This window comes from Polypterus senegalus, chromosome 2, assembly GCF_016835505.1.
Source record: "Polypterus senegalus isolate Bchr_013 chromosome 2, ASM1683550v1, whole genome shotgun sequence".
Lineage (NCBI taxonomy): Eukaryota > Metazoa > Chordata > Cladistia > Polypteriformes > Polypteridae > Polypterus > Polypterus senegalus.
Genome location: NC_053155.1, coordinates 91,833,845 through 91,848,706, shown reverse-complemented (window position 1 = coordinate 91,848,706; position 14,862 = coordinate 91,833,845). Strand labels below are relative to the sequence as shown.

Sequence of the window (14,862 nt, the reverse complement as noted above, 5' to 3'; positions counted from 1 at the left end):
CTTTTGCAGCCGGGATACCATATTACACGGGTGGCTGCCCCAAACCTTTATGTGTTCATGTCTCGTTATTGTGACAGGAGATTGATTCCAGGTCCCCCATGGCCCTAAACGAGAATTAAGCATGTTGGACAATTTATTTATGTACAGTATTTATATTGGTTACTTTCAAGTGTTCATTGGTAGTTTATTAAAATGATATGTGTATTAACACTAGCATAGTTCCATAAGTTAACATTAATGATGATGTCTAAAATGTCTGTGACTAGAAAAACAGTAATAAAGAGAAAAACTTTATTTTCTATAGATCTAAATTGATAGTTGAATTGTGATTCATTGGTCCGTATGCCACCATGAAATAAGTGTGCCCAGTCACTTATAAGTTAGCACTTCCAGTTCACTTTAAAGTTCACCCTGTATTCCAAGTCTCTTACTGCTGTGTCTATTTTTGGTCTGTTATACTGCTTCCTCTGATCTGAATTGAAACAATGAATCTGAATCTGTATTTCACAGTCTCTCTGGAAGGTATTTACTGTTGAATATTTGGTCCATTGAAAGAGTAATGACCCAGAAAAAGGCTTGCGGGTTAATAATGTAATCCATGTCCCCTATTTACTGCATTCTTTCTGTTTGTTCTTCATTTGGAAGCCAGACTGACATGTCCTATTATGATTTGCTAATCTTTACAGTTTTTTTTCTGTGTTAAATACATATTCTGGACTTCTGTTTAATCTTGTGACAGTAGGGGGCGCTATCACTCCCTTGAACCCTCAGGTACCACACCAAACACAAGGTAAAACTGCTACATTTATTCTTTTTATTATAATAATTACGTGCACCAAGCACCCTCCACTCCACACTATTCATAAATAAACACAATACTCCTATAATAAATCCTAAACTCCCAGACTCGTTGCCCTCCTACCACCCAGCTCAGCTAATTGTCTGGGAGTTCCCAGGGTCCTTTTATAGTTCCCGACCTGGAAGTGTTCTCAACCTTTAGTCCATAATTCCTTATCACTTCCGGGTCAGATAAAAGTCCTTTTTTCTCACCCCGGGAGTACATCATTCCTTCTGTTCATATGACTTGGAAGTACTAGGCATAGGACAAATAACACTCCCCAAGCCTACCTATAGCGTCTCCTGGTGGCCCCCATGGTATCCAGCAGGGCTGTACATAAAAACTACAATGTCCATGAGGCTCCGCTGTAATTTGGAGACTTTCCATGTCGCTGTGAGGGCTCCGTCTGGTGGCCTGGGGGTATTGGCCGGGATACAAAGCCGGCCAGGGACCACAATATTTTCTGAGTTTCTTTTTCATTTGGAATTATTGTTCTCATGATTTCATTTAATTTCAAAATTTTGAATTTCTCACAGCACCATTTTGTTTCCTGTAGTCGCTGTAATTTTGTTGCTTCATTGTCATTAAAAGACAGATTGACAAGTTTCTTGCTAATAAGTTGCTGGGGCTATGGTCCTGGAAGTCTTTATCTTGATGATTAAAAACCTTCACCATGTAGTTACTGCTGTCCAGGATTGTTGATTCTTGTCTAAAGTATTTTGTGGCATGTTTTATAGTGCTTCTGCAAAAGTTTTAATGACTTTTTTGCGTTTTGACAGTGTCATTTAGTTAGTTTAAATATCTTGGCTTTAGATACGGGTTTGTTTCTTGTTTAAGATCCAGTCTCACCTGCTGGTACTTATCCCATTCTAAAATTTTGGTGTTTCCTTTAAATCACTGTAAGAAAGCAGAACAATTTCAAGGGTTCATTAGGAAACTATTAGCAAACTCACCTCAGCAATTTAAATTTTGTTGTTAAAATGTTTATAAAAAAACTCAATGTAATGGTCATAATTGCATTTTTCCAAATTTCCATGATATGCTCAATGCAGTTTCTTATCTAGAAAAATATTTTTTTGGAGTACAGTGTATGTGAATTTTGTTTATACCTGCACTTAGAAAAATTTTACCAGTCAAAGGTTGATCTTTGATAGCTCATGAGACGTAAAACAGATTCTCACTTATGTTTCATTTAAGAATCACCTTTGTCACAGATGTTTCTCCTACAATTCCTTAGGAGCAATAGCTTAGATAAAAAGGAGACATGAGATTCAGCTAAGGTAAAATGAAATAAAATTGAGAATTTGGTTTGAGAAGCACCATTATATTTTGTGAATTCTCTTTCTAGAATTGTTTTAATCACTTTTAAGACTTTATATTTTTTACTTATTATTTGACTGTTGCCTTAATGCAGTTGAAAAAAATGTATGCGTAAATGTACGAAATGCTAAAGTACGAAAAATAAACTTGGTTGGACTAATGATAAGTATATTTCAAATGTATTAAATTAGAACAATTGCCATTAGCCCATTTCTAAGTTGCTTGGGCAAGCCTTTCAACCTTGCAGTGTTCTAGTTATACCTTTGCTTGTATGCAGCTTAAAATTTTCAGTTCTGCCTTGGAGCATGAAGGTTAAAGCTATTTGAAGCAGCCGTTTGATTGTTTTTTGTGATGAATTTATAGGATATGTGAACTTGCATGTTTCTATGTTTTGGAGTATCATAAATCACATTGATTATTTACAGAACGTACAGTATGATTTTGATCTTTGCCCACTGAGTAAAAACTAGAAATGTATGAATGTTCATTTACATTTCTGCTTTAATTTTGAGTTAATATTGAGATATCATGTATTTAGTGGTAGTAGTATATGACAAAATAATATATCATCATTTTGAGTGTTTATATGGCATTATTTGGCTGACATTGTATAATGGTGCCCTTAGCCTAATACATTGTGAAATGTAGTCTGTGCCTCTGTCCCCTGCACCTTCACAGAAAGATTATTGGAGGTCATCTCCCTCCTAACCTGCCCTTCAGTGCTACCTGCTGCTCCAATCTTTTAGAGCTCTTTCATTATAATTGCAATGATCATCTTTTTTGTGCTATGTCCTCTATCTGCATATTAATATCTTCAGCTTCAAACCATTCACTTGGGGACAAAGGCAACATCATCTGCCACACTTTATCCACTCAGTCAAGCGATCCAAACCAGGATCCTTCAGGAGATTCACAGATGGCCATGTACACATACAAATGGATTTAAACAGAGGAGCAGCTGTTCTCTCTCTCTCTCTCTTTCACACACATACACATCCTCCTGACAGTGTCTCTCTCAGGTACTTGTGGCCCCACCAGAATTTTCATTTCATGAATGCCAGTTCCAAGGAAAAGAAAATATGGAAAATGAGAAAGAACAAGGAAGGGATAACACAAACTAACAAATAAAAATTAAATCAACAAAACTAAGTCTCTCTTTTCCTTTTTACCAAGTGGTACCACAAGGACTCCACAACTCACCTTCTCCCTGTGTCCCTCTCTCTTACTTTCTCTTATCATTGAGTTCTTGTCCATTCTCTTCATATGGGCTGAAGATGGCTTTAGGCCATGACCAGGATCACTTTTAGCCAAGGCCATCACTTCTGGGGAAGGCATAGCCCTACTTTTCCAACATTGAATTCAGGTTAGAACTCCCTCTAATGATCTCTAGAGCACTGTCAGAGACCTTAGCTACTTAAAAGAAACAGGTCTCTTTGGGCAGCCCTTTCCACGACATTTTAAAGAAGCAACTGTATTCTTGCTATCCCATCTTGTAACTATGTCCTGCACTCTGTTATCCACTTCACTCATTTTCCATGAGAAACGTCTAATTTTACAAATACCTGCAGAATCACAAAGTCTAGCACCATGAGGAGCAATTGTCTATTTCCTCTGTATAGACAAATCATTCACTTTCTCCCGGGTGCTTGTGCCTGCAGCCCATCTCCATTCCCTTCTATTGGGAAATCTGCAGCTCTATCACTGTGCTATGGTGCACTGCTCTGCTTGCAGTTACATAGTCTAGAAATCCAGCCACCCACTCATTCATCAATTTTAAAATCTACAAGATTAAAAATATGTTTTCAACAAATGAAGAGGACTTACAATGGATTGCATTGTACATTTGAATGCTAATATTTCTGATTAACAAATTTGAACAAACGTGTTACTTTCTTAATTGTAGAGATTATGCTGCCACCAAAGAAAAAAGTATTCCCTTTGCTGGACTCACAGGTACAAGAAATTATCACCTTCTGTTTGATGCTTCTGAATTTCAAGCAAAAAAGGAAGTAAGTAGCTTTCAAACAGAGGTTTAAAATGTCTTTAAAAATATGTTAAAAAAATAAGAACACCTTAGTGTAGAATAATGACCAGACATTCAGATCTAGGTGGACCAATTAAATCCTAGCCATGGAACAACAGAGGAACTCTTTGTTCTTTCTTAGATATCTAAAGGGTCATATTGGTTGAGCAATCCTGTCTACATGAGCTTTGTGAACTTTGAAAATGTTTCTGACTGTGATATATATAAAACGTAACAGACAGCATCAATATAGACAGCATCCCGGCCAGGGTTGAACAAAAGTCCACTGCAATGGAAGGGTCAGGGAAGATGAGGATTGCTGATTATTATTTACCTCATTATGCTAGGTGGCAGCTCCCCTAGTTTATGATTACCAAATGGACGCCTATAGGACATGCTGGGACCTGTAGTCCCATTTGGAAGCCCTGCCAAGTTCTGTGGGGGCTGCCAGGGGCAGCTGAAGGGATTCACAATCCCTACTTTTTGGGACTTCCGATTGATCCAGGAGTACTTGACTACTCAACCTCAACCAGGTGAGTCTGAGTTGGTTGAAAGGAGACGAAGCTTGCCTGGAGGATTGGATGGAGAGAAAGAGAGAAGAAGAATTGTGTTGTGTTTGGTTTATGCTCGTTTTGAAGCCTTTATGCAAGATATTTGTAAGAATAAACCTTTTATTTAGTCAGGAATTTATGTCTGTGAGGTTGTGTTTGGGGTGTTGTAATGCCCCCTGGTGGTCACACACACACACACATATATATATATATATATATATATATATATATATATATATATATATATATATATATATATATATATATATATATATATATATATAAACTGCTCAAAAAATTAAAGGAACACTTTGAAAACACATCAGATCTCAATGGGAAAAAGAAATCCTCCTGGATATCTATACTGATATAGACTGGGTAATGTGTTAGGAACGAAAGGATGCCACATCGTTTGATGGAAATGAAAATGATCAACCTACAGAGCCCTGAATTCAAAGACGCCCCAAAAATCAAAGTGAAAAAATTATGTGGCAGGCTAGTCCATTTTGCCAAAATTTAATTGCAGCAACTCAAAATTGTATGCAGTAGTTTGTATGGCCCCTGTGTTCTTGTATACATGCCTGACAACATTGGTGCATGCTTCTAATGAGATGACAGATGGTGTTGTGGGAGATCTCCTCCCAGATCTCGACCAGAGCATCACTGAGCTCCTGGACAGTCTGAGGTGCAACCTGGTGGCATTGGATGGACCAAAACATAATGTCCCAAAGGTGTTCTATTGGATTTAGGTCAGGAAAGTGTGGAGGCCAGTCAATGGTATCAATTCCTTCATCCTCCAGGAACTGCCTGCATACTCTCACCACATGAGGCCAGGAATTGTCGTGCACCAGGAGCCACTGCACCAGCATTGGGTCTGACAATGGGTCCAAGGATTTCATCCTGATACCTAATGGCAGCCAAGGTGCCTTTGTCAAGCCTGTAGCGGTCTGTGTGACCCTCCATGGATATGCCTCCCCAGACAATCATTAACCCACCACCAAAGTGCTCATGCTGAATGATGTTACAGGCAGCATAATGTTCTCCATGGCTTCTCCAGACCCTTTCACTTCTGTCACGTGCTCAGGGTGAACCTTCTCTCATCTGTGAAAAGCACAGGGCACCAGTGGTGCATCTGCCTATTCTGGTATTCTATGGCGAAAGCCAATCGAGCTGCATGCTGCTGGGCAGTGAGCTCAGGGCCCATTAGAGGACATGGGGCCCTTGGGTCACCCTCATGAAGTCTTTCTGGTTGTTTGGTCTGAGACATTCACACCAGTGGCCTGTTGGAGGTCATTTGGTAGGGCTCTGACAGTGCTCATCCTGTTCTGCTTTTCCCAAAGGAGCAGATACCGGTCCTGTTAATGGGTTAAGAACCTTCTATGGCCCTGTCTAGCTCTTCTACAGTAACTGCTTGTCTCCTGGAATCTCCTCCATGCCCTTGAGACTGTCCTAGAAGACACAGCAAACCTTCTGGCAATGGTACATATTGATGTGCCATTCTGGAGAAGTTGGACTACCTGTGCAACTTCTGTAGGGTCCAGGTATCACCTCATGGTACCAGTAGTGACACTGACTGTAGCCAAATGTGAAACTAGTGAAGAAACAGTCAGAAAAGATGAGGAGGGAAAAATGTCAGTGGCCTCCACCTGTTAAACTATTCCTGTTTTGGGGGTCCATCTCATTGTTGCCCCTCTACTGCACCTGTTGTTAATTTCATTAACACCAAAGCAGCTGAAACTGATTAACAACCTCCTCTGCTACTTAACTGACCAGATCAGTATCTGGTACCAGAAATTTCATTGACTTGATGCTATACTCTCATTAAAAAGTGTTCCTTTAATTTTTTTGAGCAGTATATATATATATATATATATATATATATATATATATATATATATATATATATATATATATATATATATATATATATATATATATATACACATGGAACTTCAGTTCACGACCAGAATTTGTTCCAAAACTCTGGTCATAAACCGATTTTGTCGTGAATCGAAGCAATTTCCACCATAGGATTGTATGTAAATACAATTAATTTGTTCCAGACCGTACGAACTGTCTGTAAATATATATTATTTTAGTTTTTAAGCACAAATATAGTTAATTATACCATAGAATGCACAGCGTAATAGTAAACTAAATGTAAAAACATTGAATAACACTGAGAAAGCCTTGAACAACAGCGAAAACTAACACTGCAATAGTTCGCACTATAGTGCTTGCTAAAAGCACTTTTTTTTAATAAGTTTTAAGCACAGGGAAAAAAATGAACATTTGAAAAATCCGTAATGAACCGATCGCTGTAAACAGAACTGAAAACAAAAACAAGCCTTTTCTACCTTATACGTCCAGCCCTCCCTCTCTTGCTCACTCTCCCTTTCGTGTGTGCGTGTGTCTCTCTTTCGCAAGCCTGGAGTGCCACACACCTCCTTTTTAGTGTTTTCTCACAGCTTGGATTGCTGCTGTCATAATCGGTTTGAGTCTACATATTATATATATATATATATATATATATATATATATATACATATATCTATATACATATCTACATATATACAGATATACATATATACACATATACATATATACACACCTATCTACATTATATATATATATATATATATATATACACACATATATATATATATATATATATACACATATATATATATATATATATACATATCTACATTATATATACACACACACAAATATATGTGTGTGTGTATATATAATGTAGATAGGTGTGTATATATGTATATGTGTATATATGTATATGTGTATATATGTAGATATGTATATAGATATATGTATATATGTGTAGATATATATATGTGTATATATATATATATAAATAATATGTAGACTCAAACCGATTATGACAGCAGCAATCCAAGCTGTGAGAAAACACTAAAAAGGAGGTGTGTCAGACGCGTTACTTTTTCTGATGCAGCTAGACGAAAACAACTTCGTGACTCACAGAAAAATCCACAAGTTAATAGATACACTGTCGCTAAATACTCGCAGTCAAATCCACAACTTAATAGAGACGCTGCCGCTAAATACTCGCATAGCGATTTGGGTAGTGAACACTTCGATGAATGAAACCTGTTATCTTTACAACGCTTGACAAACACGAAATGTAACTTGAGCACAACTCATCCTCAAAATACGAACCTGATTGAAAGAAAAAATGATAATCAAATCCTTGATGACAGCAACACTCATAACAGTGACAAAACAATTACTTTGACAATCATGTTACGTTATTTTTAAAAGGTTTCCTTCTTTTTTTCATAACTTCTTTAACACACGACTTCTCCGCTGCAAAGCGCGGGTATTTTGCTAGTAGCTAATAAAGGGGGAGTGTTTTTCAAGCAAATAGTGTGTGCTTTGTGTTAATTGAACAGTCTGGACTTTAATGTTAAAGTTCTGGATCAGCATTAATGTTAATAAAGACCTCCTTTTGTTAATTACAATTTCTGGGCTTATTTTTCTTCCACAAAAAAACAATAAAAAAAGAAATTACTAATCTGTAGTCTTAATATTTGGATAGCAGGAAACTAAAGAAAAACTAGGTAAAAAGAGAACAAGAAACCCAGAAGTAAACCTTAATGAATTAAAAAAATATGACGGAACACCAAAAACTAGTAAAAAATAAACAAAAGAAAACAAAGAAACTAAACCTTGTCAATGGAAGCATAAGGTTCTAATTAAATTCAAAAGGCCAAAATGTTTTTTTCATTATTAATAAAAGTGAGGGTGCCCTGTAATAGATTAGCACCTCATCCTTACTCAGTGGTGTAATAATTTTGTGTTTTTGCTCTGCACCTACTTTTTGCATCAACTTTATTAATGATTTTCTTCTTATTAATGATTTTCTTCTAATTATCATTTAATTTAGTTATTTTGTTTGTTTTTTACTATCATTTTTTTTATGGTAGCTACCACGATTTTGTTTGTTTTGAACTTAACAGCCATGTTAAGGATGTTTGATTCCATCAAAACAAACTTTCATAGTGTTACAAGGGAGCAAAGAATTTTAGGGCCACAGATTTCTTGCGTGTAGAACTCAACTTAATATTTTCGTCATAGTAGATTTAATGGATTTCTCAACATTTTGACGTCAGCACATTATTTTTGACTTTGATTTGTGTCTCTTTCATCCTCTTTACTATAAATTCCCTGACTTTTTCTTTAATGGCAGAAACAATGGTTCCAAGCTTTTGTTTACAGAGGCCAAGGTAGGCTTTATCCCCATGACTGTAGTATTAAAACAAGCAGGTTTGTTGAGTAAATAAATTAATAGATGAATGAATAAATGAAGTACATGACATTCACAAAAGACATCAGTTTTGTTGATCAACAGAGATAGTTGAAAACAATCAGTATACCTGTGCATTTGTGCTACATTTTGTGAAAGACCAGCTTTATTTAGTTGCAAATAAAATTAAATAATGCTCACCTAGACATGTGTAATTAAGTTTCGTTTAAAGTTCTTTTCATTACTAGTGACAGTGATGCATTTATCTCCTATTTAGTTTTGAATTGTTTCGATTTCTTCTGAGTCCAATCACCATAATTTAATTTAACTGAATTAAAAGGCAATCTCTGGCTAATTTCACTTGATTTCTTGTTGCAGAGAGGCATTAGCAATGAGGTAATGACCATCCTTTCCCGTCCTCCACAGACTCGCATGGCAGAAGACATCAGAATGGTGAGGAGCAGTCCAATGATAAATACAGAACTAAACTGAATCTTGTTTTGTCAGAAATATGAATAGGAATGCAAAGCATTTGGGATTAAAGTATGCAATACCATTTAAAAAACACATTGCTATAAGTGTAAAGTGCTCGTGTTACAGGAGCATACAAAAAATGAAAAACACTACTGTCTGGGTAACGTAGTGAATAGGGCTTAGGTTTATTACTGTATAGATCACAGTCTGAGCCTTTTGTGTTTTCTGTGGTTATTCTGCCTTCTTTAAACAGCTCAAATACACGTAAGCTAAACTAGCATTTACGTTTATAAAGTATACAATATGATGGTCTGGCACCCTATCCAGGATTTCTTACCTCCTTGTACTAGATATTATTCATATTGGTTCTTGCTCTCCACGACTCAGGAATGATAAAAGAGCCTGATAAGGGCACTTTTGTACTTTTTTGTGCTTTAGCTATAAATCTCAGATAATAACCCCATTTAAAAATAAGACCAAAGTACTGCAGCTTTGCTGTAAATTCAAATTAAATAAAATATGCAACAATATCTTTGACGTAATTATGGTTTACTTTGGTTTAAATATATGTGCTTGCTACCAAGGGAGGACAGAAAATCATGTAGAAAATGAAATTCTACATGTTCGTATTTAATTACTTTCTACAAAATATTTTCACACTTTTATTACTGTTGAAATTATTAATAAAACTAGGAAAAAGTGAGATTTGTATCATTGCTTTGTGACCACAAAGCAATCTATTTTTTCTAATTGTAAAGAAAGAAAAGTTCATGTGGGAATTCTACTAGAGGGAAGGAACTGTTAGAAATAAAACTTTTTGAAATAAAATTATATATATACTGTACATGCTACAAGTTACATAAATTCAAGTTCAAAGCATTCTAATGCAAATATTAGTCCATAAGGAATTACAGAAACCTACAGAGCAGGGAAGTTTTTATGGCATAGTATAGCTATGGTTTCAATTCCCAGCGTAGTCTTCTGTGCAGTAGTTGCACATTGTTCTTATGACTACATGGGTTTTCTCTGGGTACTTTTTATCTTACACCTAATATTTTCCACAAACCTATTATAAATTTAGTGAATAAAGAAAACAGTTTGGCAGGTTTGTGTCGATAGACATATATGACAGGGGAATCTAAAAACATATCTAACCATAATTACATCTTGCCTAAAGAAGGGGCCTGAGTTACCTCGAAAGCTTGCATATTGTAATCTTTCCAGTTAGCCAATAAAAGGTGTCATTTTGCTTAGCTTCTCGCTACATCCATAATGGCTAACACGGTAAAACACCCTACTACTACTAAACATTCACATACGATTATACATCTCTAAAGCAAGGCTACTCAAATACATCCTGGTGGGCACAGTAGTTGCAAGTTTTTACTTTCTTAATTACAGCCCATTTATTTACTACTTAAGCAATATGTTTTTTTTTTGGGTTAATTTTGGGAAACTCACTTGTTACGATTCATAACCTTTAATTGCCTATTTTAATATTAAACAGCTGCATTTTGATTTTAAATGTTGCCTGTTTTCTTAACTAGCCCTCTGTTAATGATGGGGAGCAAATGACAAAAGAACCTCCAGCTCTCCAGCTAACATGCATCTATTTAAACCTGTGTTATACATGTTATGAATATTCTGTTTTAAAAAATGTTTTTAAGTAAATGACAGAGGAGGGAAGGACAAAGAGGTACAAATTACCGATCACATACATAAGCATAATGTTCTCAGAAAACAAAAAATCCACAATGTGATGAAGATTTGTCTTGGAAGAATGAAAGCACTAACAAGCTATATAATTAAATACCAAGTTTCATAACCTACTAGGCCTGGCTTCTAATTACGAAACTGTCTAGAATGAAAACCATCAGCCACCACAGACCTTCAGGAGGTCTCATGTATAAAACCTTGCCTGGATGCCATACTAAAAGTTTGCTTAAGTTAAAAAGGCAATTACAGTGTATGTAAAAAAAAGAATTAATAAAACCGTACATATGCCAGGTAATACTAGAGGTTCCTTAGAAATCTGAAATCAACTTAAAACTATGCATGTACGCACATGCTTTTAGCCACTTCCCATCATCTCTCACCAGTAACCGTGTATGGCTTATCAATTGCCCCTTTCGAATGATCATGACCTATTCACCATATACATCTGGCCATGTTCCTGAGTGATTTGTTTACTTTCCATTAATGTGAGAACATAGAAGATGAACGTGCAGTGAATGTAAACTTGAGGTATTTCTGACATTTGGCACATTTTAAAAAGCAGGCAGGCCCCAAAGGATGCACTGTGTTACTAAAATAAGTCTCATATAAACATTATTCTTACTTCAATTTTTAAGGACACAGTTAATGTAAACATGGTAATCAATGAATTAGGCACGCTGTGACGCAATGGTAGTATGGAGACTGGGAGTTGCATCCTGGGTGCTCCCTGTGTGGTTTAGCACGTGATGCATGTGGTTTAGTTTGCTCCAGTTTACTTCCATAGTCCGAAGACTTGTGGTTTATATGAATTACTTGGTACAGTTTCAATTTCAGATTGTCTCACTGTTTGAGATTGTGTTTGAGAGAGGTGTTTTTAACTAGTATATTTTGTTTACGGTCGTTTCCTTTTTTACCTGCCTGAAATATGATCCTGTCAACAAATAGATCCTCGGTGGTCAGCAATGAGCGATTAAAAGTATGCTGGGCTGCGGCATATGCCTGTCAGAACAAAGAGCAGAGTGGCAGTCTGAGCAAACCCTTGCTACACTGTGACAAAATATTTAAAAATCAAAAATGTTATATCTGTCTCTATGATTTAAGAAATAACAGAACACGCTTCAACTTTCAATTCAGTTAACTAAGTCACAATTGAATATCTTGCTATGCATAGGTTTTCCAAATTATTAATATTAGAAAGTGCTTATTTTGCCACAATTAAAGATCATAGACAAACTTAAACCCACAACTTTTTCCATCATTTGAATATCTTTTATGGTGTTTGTGTCCTTTTTCGTGATGATGACTTATAAGGCGGCATGGTGGCGCAGTGGTAGCGCTGCTGCCTCGCAGTTAGGAGACCCAGGTTTGCTTCCCGGGTCCTCCCTGCGTGGAGTTTGCATGTTCTCCCCGTGTCTGCATGGGTTTCCTCCCACAGTCCAAAGACATGCCGGTTAGGTGGATTGGCGATTCTAAATTGGCCCTAGTTTGTGTGTGTCCTGTGGTGGGTTGGCACCCTGCCCAGGATTGGTTCCTGCCCTCTGTTGGTTGGGATTGGCTCCAGCAGACCCCTGTGTTCAGATTCAGCAGGTTGGAAAATGGTTGGTTGGTTGACTGACTTATAAACCGATTTAAACTCCATGGAGTCATCCTCTTGAAGTTGTATACTGAACATTACAAAGACCATTTTGCAGAAATCACGCAATACAGGTTCCATTACAGTTTTAAATCAAGCAGGTTTAGAAAATGGATGGATGGATGGACTGACACGACATTGAAATATGCAATGAAATAAGATTTTCTGTTCACTTCATTGTGCTGCCATCCGGAGTTGCTAAACTGCCGACACCAAAACAGTCTGTTTAGGATTTATAAAAGATCAAAACTTTCTGTAACTTTAAGCCAATTTCTACACCAAGTCCAAGTTGTTTCATAAACCCTGGCTTCTGCATAAAAATGTCTTATACAAGTTTCTGAATGTACTTCAGATTTATACATGAGGCCCTAGGGCAGTAACTGAAGACCTCTGGTCTAAAGGTTATTAAAATGGTTTGGCTATTTAATTCTAATGATGTAGGGCAGTGATCATAGATATAACAAGTTGCAAATCACTAAACATAAAATGCACCATCGACAACAACAGGATAATCTCACAATGGCTTTAAGTGGTGGCTTACCTACTTACTATCCACTTAAACACCATAATGCAACTCTTACTCTCATCTCTCACACTGTCTCACTGCACCACCACCATACCAGCTGAACTTTTGCTACAACTTATCTCTCAGCTGCTAATCCAATGAGGTACTGTAAAGCAGTGGCTTTTGAACTATTATTCTATTTAGCTGTAAGTAAGTTGATACACAATGTAAGAAATATTAAATCAAATGTATATACATTTTAAGTGGATAGGAAAACCTTGTAATCTTTTTCTGCCTTCATTTTATGAACAGCTTTATATTAGTGGTCATAAAATTGCTTCCATACAAAGAAAGAAATCGCTGTGCAAACAGTCTTATAAAATGTAGTATAGAATTCTGTTAAAATTTGTGAATTAGTAGGAAGTTTTTTTATTTTTAATATTTTTATAGTATCTACCCAGGTTTTTAGAAATTAATTTCAAACATTCTTGCTCATTAAGTAAAATTTCTCTTGCTGCTACAATGGTATTAAGCTTATCAATCATATATACTGTATACATGTACTCTCTTCCTAACAGTTCCCTTTCTATTGTACTTACTGGTTTTAATTATTTAACTTTTTTCTAGTATATAAGTTAATTTACAAAGGAATTCATCAGCTAAGCTACAAAATATGTGTTTAAATTCTCAAAGACATGTACTGTATATGTTAAACACCTTATGTTTGAATTTAAATTGGAAATGTATTGTATTTTTTTACCTACTAGGCAGTAATATCTTTGGGAGCAGCTGTGGACACTTTTGCAGAGTATCCCATTCACATGCAGAAAAAATTAGCCCAGGTGGGCTGGTATGAAAGGTAAATGTTTACAATATAGTAACAGTATTCTCAGAATTAATAGAAAAAAAGATAATTCCTTTCATGTTGCTAAAATGCTGTTTTTTTCAGTTGCAGATTAGTTGTTTATATTCTGACTTGCTGTTACAAAGCCTGGAATTTAATTATCCAGCAGATTTCTTCCACTTTATCTGTATGTTAATTATATAACGTATATACTCGAGTATAAGCCAACCCGAATATAAGCCGAGGTACCTAATTTTACCTACAAAAACTGGAAAAACTTATTGACTCAAGTATAAGCCTAGGGTGGGAAATGCAGCAGCTACTGGTAAGATTCAATAATCATAATAAATACCAATAAAATTACCATACATTAATTGAGGCATCAGCTCATTAATTGAGCACACAGACCGGAATGAGTCTCACAGAGGCTGCATAGCACCACACAGAGCCCGTAGCAGTTCTTCTACCGCCCGCAGACCAAACCAGGTACAGTGGAACCTTGGGTCATGTAATTCGTTCCAAGACTCTGTTTGTAACCTGATTTGGTTATGACCCGAAGTAATTTCCCCCATAGGATTGTATGTAAATACAATTAATCCATTCCAGACCGTACGAACTGCATGTAAATATATTTTTTTAAAGATTTTTAAGCATAAATATAGTTAAATATACCATA

General features: G+C 36.2%; 1 protein-coding gene across 4 annotated transcripts in view; it reads left to right on the top strand.

Moving 5' to 3' along the window:
• Window positions 1–14,862, top strand: part of LOC120523146 (cyclic nucleotide-binding domain-containing protein 2-like) — a 102,051-nt gene that overhangs the window by 30,244 nt on the left and 56,945 nt on the right. For 3 of the 4 annotated variants that reach the window (XM_039744158.1, XM_039744156.1, XM_039744155.1), the window contains 3 exons: window positions 4,062–4,167; window positions 9,393–9,467; window positions 14,110–14,201. In XM_039744158.1, coding sequence (XP_039600092.1) covers window positions 4,062–4,167; window positions 9,393–9,467; window positions 14,110–14,201 — 273 coding nt within the window. The remainder of the gene's footprint in view (window positions 1–4,061; window positions 4,168–9,392; window positions 9,468–14,109; window positions 14,202–14,862) is intronic. The other variant, XM_039744157.1, reaches the window with a different exon arrangement.